This window comes from Heptranchias perlo, chromosome 2 (genome assembly GCF_035084215.1).
Source record: "Heptranchias perlo isolate sHepPer1 chromosome 2, sHepPer1.hap1, whole genome shotgun sequence".
NCBI lineage: Eukaryota > Metazoa > Chordata > Chondrichthyes > Hexanchiformes > Hexanchidae > Heptranchias > Heptranchias perlo.
In genome coordinates this window covers 72839011-72852931 of record NC_090326.1, presented here as the reverse complement: position 1 = coordinate 72852931, position 13921 = coordinate 72839011, and the positions used below count along the sequence as shown (strand labels likewise).

The window sequence follows — 13921 nt, the reverse complement described above, 5'->3', positions numbered from 1 at the left end:
GTGACATACCTTTCAGCTAAGCTGGTAAGAGCAAGGAGAGCACCCAGTAATACATTATTGTCCTTGGCTGCCAGTAGCTTTACTAGGGTCTAAAGAAAATATCTCAAGTTAAAGTGTCTTGGTGTGTACTATTTTGTTTCTTCTTACTTAACGTAATAGCTTTATTTTATTTTATAAACTCACTTGTCACAACTTAATTGCTGGTACCAGTACAAAGTTGGACACTGTGCCTGAAGAATGACAATTATTTAATACTTTTTTTCTGTTTCAGCAGAGACAGATGCAAATTATATACATTAATATATACTTTTACTGCTGTGCACAAGTTAATCTATCAATTTGAGACATGTGCCAGGGAAAAATGGTGCCATCAAGCACCTGGTGAATGAAGAGACCTTTTCTCCCAAGTATGCCTGAGTTGGAAAATTAGTTTTTAATTTTAAAAGCTTTAACTTTACTTCAGTGCATTTTCAATTTTTCAAACAGAATAATTTGTTCTTGAAAAAAATGGCACACAATTCCTCATGCACAAATAACTTTAAACGGGACAAGAAGTCTTATAACTGGTATTTCCACGGAGAACCTTTCTGGGCTTTCCTTATTTTTTAAACTTTTTTTTTTAATATGGTAACTTTTAGTCTCTTCTTGAACTGTTGTATACATCCATTTGTGAAGTGTCCAGTGGAGCAGCTGCTCTGGAGTGACAATGGACAATGGAATTCCCTTGAAGTGCATTCATACCATGTCAGCTTTAGAAACTTATTGTGGGCCAGATGTCATTTCTGCTCCCACCTCAAGTCTCCAGGAAGTATCGGGTAATGAAAACAAACACCCTTGTTAAGACTTCAAAATGACTGCAGTCTCTAATCCCAGAACTGTGGAACAGCATGCTGCAAGGGAATCACAATGCTTTATGTAATTCTAACTACAAACAACAGCATACAATTCTATGGTATTCCTCACATACAGTAAGACATATTAGAGCACTTTATAGGGCAGATGGAAAAAATGGACACCAAGCATGAGAGATAAAAAGGAAACAGAAAGCTTAGAGTGGATCAAAGGCAAAGATGAAAAGAGAAGTTCTAAAAGGCATTCAAAAAGGAGGAAGCGAGGTGGCAAGGGAGGGTAGTTTGCGAGGACAGGGTATGGTGGCTGAAAGAGCACCCACCCATGGTGGAATGGAACGAGCAGGGAATGAGGAGAAAACCGATGTCAGAGCAGCAGAAGGTGTGCACAGAGACATACAGCTGGAGAAGAGAGATTTGATGGCTAGGAAGAGATCTTGAAATGAATTCACTGGAGCATGGAGAGCCGATGGAGTTTGGCAAGGATGACTGTAATGGGAGTATGGGACTTTCTGAAAATCAGGATGTAGTCCATGGAATTCTGGAGAAGGCAGGTTTGTGGAGGGTGGAGGTTGAAATGTTGGCAGTTGAAATGTTGGCAATAAGAAGCTGAGCTTCAAGGTAATGAAGGCATTCATAAGGGATTTCTGCAGCAATGGGTAGATGTGGTGGAGCTGGCTATGCTTAAGGAGGTTAGGGAAAGCAGTCTTGATGACAGATTAGATATGGGGAAGGAAGCTGAGCTTGATCTCAAAGAAACATACCAAAGCTCTCCACCTCTAGACTTAGCCTAAGGTGACAGGCACAGAGGCACATAGATGCTGGCAGAAGCTAAAGAGGATGGGTTCAGTTTTGCTGAGATTAAACAGGAGGAAATTTCCATCATCCAGATCTTAATGCCAGATAGGAAGTTGGAGATTGCAATTGTACCCTTGGGATTAATTGGGGATGTAGAGGTGGATGTTGTCAGTGTACCCCAAGCTTCCCAATGATCTCATCTAAAAGGTACCATATAAATGATGAAGTGGAGGGGACCAAGGGTGGAGCCCTAGGGTACACCAGAGATGACAGTATGGGCACAGGAGAAGTAACTGCAGGATTTTTTAAATATATATATTTTCTTTAATTCGTTCTCGGGATATGGGCGTCATTGGCAAGGCCAGCATTTATTGCCAGCCCTAACTGCTCAAGTAGGTGGTGGTGGGCTTTCTTCTTGAATCTCTGCAGTCCATGTGGTGAACGTACTCTCACAATGCTGTTAGATAGGAAGTTCCAGGATTTTGACCCAGTGACGCTAAAGGATATCATGTCCATGATGTGACAGGTGAGAGTGGAACCATAAAAAAAAGTGACATGAAGATGGACTGCAGAGGAGGATGGGGTGGTTGGAGATATTAAAAGGCAGCAGAGAGGCTGAAGAGATGGAGCAGAGGCGGTAAGCCATCATCACAAACACAGAAGATACTCTTTGTGACTTTGACCAGCGTGATCTCAGTCCTCTAGGTGGGTCAAATGGATTGGAGGGTGTCAAACCGAGAGCAGTAGGAAAGGCCTGCAAGGCATCAATGCATTCCAAGACTTTAGTGAAGGACGAAAGATTGAAGATATTATCAGGATAAAATAGAGGGGTCAAGTGTGGGCTTTTTGAGAAGGGCTGATAACGGCAGTTTTGAGGGTGGTAGGGACAGTGTCAGGCAATAGACACAGATTAATGCTGTCAGTGAGCATCATACTCAGGAGGGAAAGTTGGGAGGGTCAGGAGTGAGATGAAGGAAATTGATACTGAGATTCATGGACAATATCAGAGTATAATGAAAGTTGGGGAGAGATAGAGGAGAAATAAGAGTATGGAAGGGTGAGCTCAGTTAGCAAGAGGCTGGGGAGGGTTGGGAATTAAAGTGGCAGGAGAGGCGAGGGATCAGAAGTAACTTAGCAGTTGGCCTTGACTTTGGACATTCTAGTGTGTCCCTTGTACTATGTACCCATTTCCAGTATGAGGGTAAGATGCCATTCAGGGCTTCTAAAACAGGTTCAAAAGAGTTGCGCATGAACACCACAAATCTTCCTTAAATTAAAACATAAAATGTTGGAAATACACTGTAGGTTCATCGATATCTATAAGCAGAAAGGATAACTTCACACTTTGACTGTCAGAACTTGAAACGTTAAAGGATCTGTTCAGAGAGGGAGGGCTCTATTTTCGCACCCGCAATCGGGTGCGTTCGTGGCGGGGGGGGGGGGGGGCTGCGAAAATCCGGGATTCCCGGGGCGAGCCCGGCTCCAACCTGCCCCACTTTCGGGTTCCCCAGTGACGCGCTCACATGCGCGCGCAGCCCCCGCATGTGGGACTCCCACCGGCAATTAAAGCCGGCGGGGTGCCACTTAAAGTACTTGAATAGGTACTTCAGGTTGTTTACAGACCTGATATTTTAGGGGGGGGGATCGGATTTTACAATTAACTGAGACTGTTTCCCGTACTGGGGGAAACACTCCCAGTTCAAATGGACGTGTTGCAGCCACCAGCCTGTGGCAGCTGCAAAGGTCCATTTGACAGGTGTGGTGGGGGGTGGAGGGGAAGACCCTCAGTCATTGCAGGACAAAGTTTGGCCTCCACCACCCTCCTCCGAACAATCAAATGCATAAACTTGCACACTGACCCCGGTGTCCAGACACATTTACCTACCTTGCGGACACCCTCAAACTTCCGGATGGGGGCTGCCGTAGCTGCAGTCATGACCTCCACGGAGGGCGAACAGCCTCGCCGGCCACCTCTGACACATGGAGCTCCACAACACAGTGCTGTGACACATCCACCTGCACAGCGGAACGGAGGGCAACCGCAGAGAGATGCGTCGCAGAGGGCACTACCCTCGCCACAGGGTCTACAGACCGAGGCTCAGCTTCCTGGACCTCTCTGAAGAGCAGTGCACATGGAGGCTCAGAATAACGCGACATGTAGCCGTGGACATCTGCAGCCTCCTTTATGCCGAGCTGCTCCCGGCTGGCTCGAGCACCATCTTCTTACCTGTCGCTGTCAAGGTCACCACTGCCCTCAACAACTTCTCCTCCGCATTCTTCCAGGGTGCCACCGGGGGCATTGCCAGCGTCTCTCAGTCGTCTGCACAAAAGAGCCCTGCATATACACCTACACCTACTCTGCAATGACACAATGGATGGCATCAAGTGTGCGTGTTCATGGTGAACCCCATGAAAGGGACCTATTCCACAAGCCAGTCAAGAATGGGCAAGACGTGGCAGTAGTGGTGATAATAATATTTATTGTGCATGTGAAACAAAACAAATATAAATGAAAAACATGACAAATCGTCAGACACCCTTGTGCATTCCCTTTGTGCTCACAAGACCTTTGCCTTGCGTTTCCAGGAACCCCTACATGGTGCTATCCCTGTGGCTTCAGCAGAGGTAGTGGCAGGTTGCTCTTGTCCACGCCCTGACCGATGAGATGCTTTGGGCCAACGCCCTCTGGGTTTGGGTGCCCGTGAGGGCCCCTCCAAAGACTGCTCCACCTGCACCTGTGCAGGGGCAGACTCGGCCACCTGGAGAGGGGGCAGCATTGCGGGTACTGGTTGAGAGGGGGGCAACGGGTGAGACGTGGGAGCGCTTTAAGTGACGTCCCCACTTCCATGTCGTCCCCTTTCACCATCATCCCTCTCCTGGCCCACGCCCACATCACTCCTTCCACCCTGCTGGACGGCAGTTTGGAGGACTTGTGTGAGGCCTTGGAAGGCCACTTGTAAAATATCTGTCAGCCTGTTCAAGGCGGCAGAAAGTTGCTCACCCTGAATCCGAACGGCCGTTGTCAGGGCCTGAATGGACTCATTGTTGAGCCGTGCTTGACGCTCGAGGGAGGCTAGCCTTTCCTCCACCGCAGACATTCCCGCGACACTATCTCAGAGATGCCTTCACGCCCCTGGGACACCAACTCGGAGATACCCTCCTGTACCTGTACCACCATTCCCCTCATGCAGGAGTTGGACTCCTCCATCTTCTGCGCGATCGTGGAGAGTGCGCGTGGCAACTGTTCCAGTACCTCAGCAATGTGCTGCTGCCCCTCGATGACTCTCCTTTTCATGGCTGGCCCCCAGGGTTCAGCATCTGGGTCCAGCTCAGCAGAGCCTGGAGAAGAGTGCTCCAACCGACGCGGACTCTCCACGTCTGCCCCTGCCACAGAGGTCTGCTCGTGCTCACATGTGCGTGGTAACTCACCATGTGCAAGCCCAACTAAGTGAGGACGGGGACCCACCGAGGTGTATGTATCTGCGCTGGTGGATGCATGGTTCAGATGTGACGATGGATCCTCTGAGGAATCGCCCTCCACGGTCACGGCGCTCCCAGATGGCCCTGCAAGAGAACAGAAAGCAATATTAGGCATGTTGACAGATGTTGAGGTGCTGCAGATGCCAAGTGATGCTAAGATCGTTCGCTATCATGAGTGCTGAGTGTTAGCTTTCTGTCACCGGCTGCTTGTGCAATCCCAGCCTCGGCATCCGCCACGGACAGGCACTCCAGCGTGCGACTGATGTCCAATGCCTGCTGCTCCGTCTCCGTTAGGACCACCTCGTGTGGCGGGCCCCCTCCGGTCCATGCCCTCTCCCGGGCGTTCTGGCATCTCTTCTCCTATCAAGGCAAACTACAGAGGCGTGATTGAGTGATGATTGCATGGTGAGCCGCTGCATGCATTGGTGTGGGTGGGGTTGAGCGTGAGGGAGATGCATGGGAGGCATTTATTGCCCATCCCTAATTGCCCTCGAGAAGGTGGTGGTGAGCTGGCTTCTTGAACCGCTGCAGTCCGTGTGGTGAAGGTTCTCCCACAGTGCTGTTAGGAAGGAAGTTCCAGGATTTTGACCCAGCGACGATGAAGGAACGGCAATATATTTCCAAGTCAGGATGGTGTGTGACTTGGAGGGGAATGTGCAGGTGGTGTTGTTCCCATGTGCCTGCTGCTCTTGTCCTTCTAGGTGGTAGAGGCCGCAGGTTTGGGAGGTGCTGTCGAAGAAGCCTTGGCGAGTTGCTGCAGTACATCCTGTGGATGGTACACACTGCAGCCACTGTGCACCGGTGGTGAAGGGAGTGAATGTTTAGGGTGGTGGATGAGGTGCCAATCAAGCGGGCTGCGTTATCTTGGATGGTGTCGAGCTTCTGGAGTGTTGTTGGAGCTGCACTCATCCAAGCAAGTGGAGAGTATTCCATCACACTACTGACTTGTGCCTTGTATATGGTGGAAAGGCTTTGGGGAGTCAGGAGGTGAGACACTCACTGCAGAATACCCAGCCTCTGACCTGCTCTCGTAGCCACAGTATTTATATGGCTGGTCCAGTTAAGTTTCTGGTCAATGGTGACTCCCAGGACGTTGATGGTGGGGGATTCGGCGATGGTAATGCCGTTGAATGTCAAGGGGAGGTGGTTAGATTCTCTCTTGTTGGATATGGTCGTTACTTGCCACATATGAGCCCAGGCCTGGATGTTGTCCAGGTCTTGCTGCATGCGGGCTCGGACTGCTTCATTATTTGAGGGGTTGCGAATGGAACTGAACACTGTGCAATCATCAGCGAACATCCCCATTTCTGACCTTATGATGGAGGGAAGGTCATTGATGAAGCAGCTGAAGATGGTTGGGCCTGGGACACTGCCCTGAGGAACTCCTGCAGCAATGTCCTGGGGCTGAGATGATTGGTCTCCAACAACCACTACCATCTTCCTTTGTGCTAGGTATGACTCCAGCCACTGGAGACTTTTTCCCCTGATTCCCATTGACTTGCTTATATCGAGCCCGGAGAAACAGAAGTGAAGGTGGAGGGATGGAAGAGATGCCTGTATAGCACTCTTTTTTAGTATCTTGGGTGTTGAGTTACACATTCGCTGCTACTTTTATTCAGCTCTGCTCAAAGTACTGCTTTGCACTCTAGTCATGGATTTCTCAATGGGATATTGATGTTATGAAGAAAAGAAGGATGAAGACATGGGAAAGGCTAGGTTGGAGGCTCTTAGAGTCAGGTATCACCAAAGGTATCTCTTCCCTAAATGTAGACACTCACTTACCAGGGTGTGTCGACCAAAATGTTTTTACTTCGGCATCCCCACAGCATAAGGTAGGTGCTCTCACTTTCCAAGACTTCGGACAAAATCCTTCGTAAGACAGAAGTCTACATTTCCCCTGCCATCATCCAACTCCCAAATGTTGAAAGCACATACATAGAAATGAACTTACAACTCTGTACGATCAACCTGATTTTATACAACATTAACCAGGAAACACCAACAAAACCAGTTTTCCTTTTCAACTACTTGTCAACACCATGACTACCCTTTGTGCCAGAAAGCTTTCTTACTCTAGTTCCTGCTAACTGGTACTTCTATGACAGGCTCCCTCAGTGAGATGAGGTGGAGGGATGGGTGGCAGGGTTGGTTCCCCTGGAGCCTTAGAGACTGGAGGTGACTCTCCTTTCAGGGTACTAGCAATCCCAGAAGGACCAGCTTCTGGCAGCCTGACGCTTGTAGTAGCAAGAGATGGCGGGTCCATCACTGAAGCTTTCTTGTGTGCAAATTTGAAAGTAAAAAAAAAATGGTGTCAGGGATGAGACACTTCAGTTATGTGGAGAGATGAGAGAAGCTGGGATTGTTGTTCTTAGAGCAGAGAAGGTTAAGGGGAGATTTAATAGAGGTGTTCAAAATTATGAACGCTTTTGATAGTGGATTGGGAGAAACAGTTTCCTATGGCAAGAGGGTCGATAACCAAAGGACACAGATTTAAGATATTTGGCAAAAGAACCAGGGGGGAGATGAGAAGAATTTTTTTAGGCAACGAGTTGTTATGATCTGGAATGTACGACCTGACAGGGTGGTGGAAGCAGATTCAACAATAACTTTCAAAAGGGAACTAGATAAATACTTGAAAAGGAAAAAATTGCAGGGCAATGGGGAAAGAGCAGGGGACTGTGGCTAATTGGATATTCTTTCAAAGAGCCAGCACAGGCACGATGGGCCAAATGGCCTTCTCTGCTGTAAAGAGGGGGCATTCCGGAAGCAGGTTCGCCACTCTGCGTAGAGGCAGTGATATCTGTGCCCACTACTTGCAGCTACTGGTGCTGGGCACAGTTTCTGAGATGCTATTTGTCAATGTCATCAGAAACCAAATAGGCCCAGTTGGTCCTTAGAAGCCCTGTGAAAGCATTCTGTTTAAAGGATCTATTGCAGCACTGTTAGCTGCCACTCTGGAAGTCGTTAATATCTTTAGAAGCTCTTCCTGGTGGAATGATCCTGCAGCAATATCCCGGGCTATCATTCCCCAGGGTATTCTGCAGGTTATGAGAAACTTCCTGCAATGCATTCCAGATGAGAGTAGTGGACCCCTGCCACTTATCCATCATCTCAACCACCTGCATGGAACCGTCGCCACTGCCTGCATGCTAATGAATAGTTATTCTTTTGAAGACTGGGCCCTAAGATCTGGGTCCCTAGGTTCCTCAGTTGAGGTCAATCCTTTTTCACCCCAGTGGAGGAATGGCACTCTCCCCCTCATCCATTCCCAGGTCTTCATTCTCATTACCTCACCCAGAAACAATCCTTCTGACTGTCTAAGTAATTTGTCATGAGTGAGTGTACATGTGCTGGTGCTTGGGCAGGTAAGATGCCAGGCCAGAGTTTGTGAAGACCTGGCAGCAGCTGTAGATCTGGAAGTGCTCCTGTGGTATCAGACTGGCTGGTCTCTTCCCCCTCTAATGTGAAAGACAGAAAACTCTCCAGCCATGGGAAACAGCCTCTCAGCATCTACCCTGTCAAGCCCTCTCAGAATTTTATACGTTTCAATGAGATCACCTCTCATTCTTCTAAACGGCAGAGAGGAGAGGCCCATTCTACTCACTCTTCTTAAAGGACAACCCTCTCATCCCAGAAATCAATCCAGTGACCTTCGTTGCACTCCCTCTAAGACAAGTATATCCTTCCTTAGATAAGAAGACCAAAACTGTATGCAATACGCCAGGTGTGATCTCACCATTGCATAAATGATAGCATCATGTCATTATGCACTAATATAAAAGGCATCTGCCACAAACTGACAGGTGATTAGACCTGATGCAGGAAGCAAAGAATGGCAATGGCTGCAAAATGGACAGGGATCTAGCGTAATGGATCTCCATCCAATTTCCCAATTAATTTTATATCTAAAAAAAAATCCAGGCTCGTCTATTTACTTTTCATTGCAGTGTAACGGGATGATTTCAGGATCTCAGGTTTAAATGGGCCATAATTTTTCTGGCTTCAATAATGCAAACTGGTTAATGAAATTTTTGTGCCAATGATTTTTTTTAAGACAAATTATTCTCATGGAAGGCCCTGCTCTAAATGAGTGTTTAGGGTAAATCAGATATATTTCTTTGGCTTTCAATAGGGAACTGGATAAGTAGTTGAAAGGAAAAAATTTGCAGGGCTACAGGGATAGGGCGGGGGAGTGGGACTAGCTGGATTGCTCTTGCATAGGGCCAGCATGGACTCAATAGGTCGAATGGCCTCCTTCCGTGCTGTAACAGTTCCATGACTCTATGTGTCATGGAATCTGTGCAACTGTTTAATAAAAACTTAGGGCATGGAAATTCTGAAACATTGTAGTCATTTAAATTAAATGAAACAATTTAATCAAGTGGAAATTAAAAATCATAATGTATTTTTGTAACACAAAAATATTTATAGAATAAACACATTAGGAAAAATGACACATTCTGGTGTTACATATCATTACAGGTTATCACGAATGTTACTTAAGCCAGTAAACTATTGAATAAGTTTGTAGGTACCATGGAAATCTCATACCTTGTGTGCTCCACAAAAAATTACCCATTCTCTTTGTTCTACAACAGCTGCCAGTTTTTGAAAAATATCTGAAATGAAAGTCAAATCAAATAGCATCTCAATAATGTCAAAACATGCCTAATGCACATTAAAATCATTAAGTGATTCTGCACTGCAACTTATTATTCTAGTAATGAGCAAAATAATTTCAGTAAAGATTAAGTCCTATTTTAAATGTCTTTTTGTAAGCATTTTCAGATGACAAAATTTATGAAAACTGCAAAAAAATTACAGATACACAATACTGGAGTTTATCAGTGAAACTCTCCTCTCACTATGAGACCATACCAATACTCAGATGCTTCTTACCTGTAGGCGTACAAATGCATAAATATTAAATTCTAAATGTAGTAATAACTGAAATAGAAAAGAAATCAGTAGAATTCAAAACTCCATCCTGCACAAAATAGGTTAAATTTTATATTTTGTTGTGGGGGCACACAATGACACATCTGCTGTGCCATGACAGGACTGGCACTCACATGTAATGTTTTTTTAAAATGCTGGTGTGGACTTGATGACTTTTCCTCTTCCCCCTCCCTTATCCCAGAACTCAAATTTTAAATAACAATCAAGTAAACCCTATCACATAATTAATGAAAATGAGCATGTGTTAATTTCTCTTATGAATGTGGGTCATTTGGTACATATGCTAAACTTTACGCTGTACTTCATTAAGCACCTACAATTCCTCATATCATGAAATTGATGTGAGGAATTATAGATGCATAGTGAAATACAATGCAAAATTTTGCATATGTACATGCCAACTGTCACCGCTTCATGCCAGTGTTTTGCTTACAAAAAACGATGCAGGCTGGGCTTCTCTCCCCTCGAGGTTGTTCTGTGCTAAAATTAGCACACCAATTATGCATTTGCATTAACTTCCTGACTGTGCTGTGATATGAAATAGACCTGTGCATGTACATTCTGCTGGTGGCTGTGCATACATTGTATTGTTGGGTAGGACATACACTAGCTTCTGGGAATTTTAGTCCAGGGTCTCTGGCAGGGAGTTTCAAAATATTATAGTGTATCCTCAGCTCAAAGACCAAAACTCTTGGAACATAATAAAAAAAAAGGCCAAGATCCCCAAGGGGGTGGTTGTTGGACCTGCTGAAAAATGATGAGTGAGTTCACGGGTAGATTTTAATATATTTTTGAACCTACAATTATTGAATTGCTTAAAGCGTTTATTTTCTTATACAAATTTAATTTTCAGGGGCATATAGTGTGGTGATCAAAGAATCAACATAACTGTTCCAAGAACTTGGAACCTGTCTTTTTTTGAGATGTAATTGGTTCCTTTTTTGTCAGAGAATTTTTCATGAGATAATGAAATAGTGCTCAAGTATTGGATATATAATAGACACACACAAAACATTTTCCCTAAGACATGTGCCAGATGGAATGTTTTTAATTATATAGATAATGTACATCACACATTCTGCATTTATCTACACACCACATATCGCACTCTGTTAGAATATATGAAGGGTGCTAGTGCAGTAGATTTCCAGAGAGGATCTGATGTTCTGATTTGTAAGTGAGAATTCTGCTGTGTCCTATTTTTAAATAAAATGCAAACCCTATTTTTAAATGCACAAACTGCAGGCAAAGTAAAACACAACATTTTGTGAGTTGGCTACTTATGACCCATTCTGATTATTGCAACTATCCTCTTGCTAAGTAGAGCTAGGCATATCATGCTTAAAATTTCCAAATTCCAAAGCTAAATTAGGAAACAAAATATACAAACTGTAAGTAATGAGAAGTCAGTTAGATAGTTTAGCCTGAGCTCTGAAGTCTGGCACAAATGTTTTGAATTTAAACAGTACTACAATCCTGGAATTTACCAACCAAATTGCTAATATTTGAAAATTGGTGCAGACTACATTTTGCACTGAACACACTTTCCTGTTTGCTTTAGCATAAAGTTTATGTTGTTACCTCAATTCCATAAAGTTTGCAACAAACCAGACTTACAGGAAACCCATCCCCCAATGCAAATATAAATGGCATAAATAGGACTAGTGGATAAAAATATAATAAAGGCTTGCAATTATGTAGTACTTTTCAAATCCTTAGGATGTCCCAAAGAGCTTCACAGCCAACAAATTGCTTTGAAATATAATCACCCGTTACATAGGCAAATACAGCAGCCAATTTATGCACAGCACGGACCCACAAATAGTGTGATGCATGCCCAGTTGGTGTGCTTTGGTCAAGTTGGTTGAACGATGAACATTAGCCAGGACATCAGCAAAATTCCTTACTTTTCATCAAAACGTCTTTAGAAAATTTGTTCTTGCAATATGGCAAGTATTTATTGCCTATCCCTAGTTGCCCAGAGGACATTAAAACTTAAATCACAGTGTGGGGCTGCAGTCACATGTAGGCCAGACCAGATAGGGATGGAAAGTCCCTTTCCTTAAGGACACTGGTGAATCAGTTGAATTTTTACAACAATCTGGCAGTTTTCATGGTCATCGTCAGTGCCAACCCACAATTTACCAGGTTTATTGAATTCAATTTCCAAACTTGCCAATGGTGGGTTATGAACTCACAACCTCTGCGTTGCTAGTCCACTATCGTAACCACTAGGCTTCCATGCCATGGGATCTTTTCCATCTACCTGAACAGGCAGACAGGACCTCAGTTTAACATCTAATCCAAATGACAGCATCTCAGACAATGCAGCACTCTGTTAGTACTGCACCCAAGTGTCAGCTTAGATATGTGCTCAAGTCCCGGAGTGGGACTTGAATCCATAACTTTCTGACTCAGAAATAAGATTTTCTATCAATGAGCCAAACTGATGCTCTAAATACAAAAATTAAGAGGGGAAAGTTCAGAAATATTGAATAATCGAGCCCTTTGATGTTTCATTATTCACCTGTAGTTAAATGAAATTAACTTACACGTCACAGTGACCAATCTGTCAACAACAAACTGTTGTCCTCCATATCCAAGGTAGCCATGTACCACTGATTCCATATACTACACAGCAGGAAAAGATACAATGATATAAAACATTTGAAAAATGACCAACTGGAAATAGATTTAAAGTGGAATGTTATTAAATATGAAGACATACCTGTGCTAAGCTCTCAACCCCTCCAAGTTCATTGAAAACTTTCTGAAATAAAAATCAACACCAACAAGTGAATGTTCACTCAGCCATCTTAAGTGACACAGCTGGTTGCACTGGGTGAGGCAAATCCCAGTCACATCTAAATTCACAGCACATTAAAAGTGTAATGGTTAATATTAAAAATAAAATGGGCAAAAACTAATGCTGAAGTGGATGATGGATAGATGCATCAAACTTTTCCTTTCTTGTCCTCACCCTTCTCTAACTCAATAACCTCCTCCAGCCCTACAAACCTCTGAGAACTCTGCCTTTGGCCTCTTGCGCATCTCCCCCCACCCCCACTCCATTCGCCCCACCATTGGTGGCAGTGTCCACAGCTGTCTAGTTTTCATGCTTTGCAGTTCCCTCTCTAAACATTTCTGCCTCCTTCTCCTCCTTAAAATTCACCTCTCTGACCAAGCTTTCGGTCACTCCTCCCATCATTTCCTCCTTTGGCTAGACATCCATATTTCTCCAATTATACTCCTGTGCTGCAAAGGGACATTTTACTAAATCAAAAGCAAGATACAGCACGTGCTGGAAATCTGAAATAAAAACAGAAAATGCTGGAGAAGCTTAGCAAATCAGGCAACATCTGTGGAAAAAGAAACAGAGTTAACGTTTCAGGTTGAAGACCTTTCGTCAGAACTGGAAGATGTTAAAACAGTTAAAGTTTTTGTTCAAGTACAGAGCCAGGGAAAGGGGGGTGGGGGGCAGGGGGAAGAGGGAGGAAAGAACAAAGGGGAAGATCTGTGATATGGTAGAGGGCATGAATGATTAAATGACAAATGGGATGATGGTGCAAGGCAAGGAAGGTGGTAATGGGACAGGTTAAGAAACTAAAGATTGATCAGGAGTAGCTGTAAATGGCAGCAGCAGAACCATTAACAGCACTTGCTGACTGAAAAAAAATGGGAGCAGTGATTATGATCTGAAGTTATTGAAATCAATGTTGAGTCCAGAAGGTTGTAAAGTGCCTAAACAAAAGATGAGGCGCCGTTCCTCGAGCTTACGTTGAGCTTCATTGGAACAGTGTAAGAGGCCGAGGACAGAGTAGGAGTAGGAAGGGGAA

At 44.6% G+C, this 13921-nt stretch overlaps 1 protein-coding gene across 2 annotated transcripts in view; it reads right to left on the bottom strand.

Moving 5' to 3' along the window:
* nek10 (NIMA-related kinase 10) overlaps positions 1-13921 on the bottom strand; it is a 211732-nt gene that overhangs the window by 154716 nt on the left and 43095 nt on the right. For both annotated transcript variants that reach the window (XM_068002825.1, XM_068002817.1), the window contains exons 7-10: positions 12814-12855; positions 12638-12716; positions 9678-9745; positions 10-89 (exon numbers count right to left, since the gene is read on the bottom strand). In XM_068002825.1, the coding sequence (XP_067858926.1) occupies positions 10-89; positions 9678-9745; positions 12638-12716; positions 12814-12855 (269 nt within the window). The remainder of the gene's footprint in view (positions 1-9; positions 90-9677; positions 9746-12637; positions 12717-12813; positions 12856-13921) is intronic.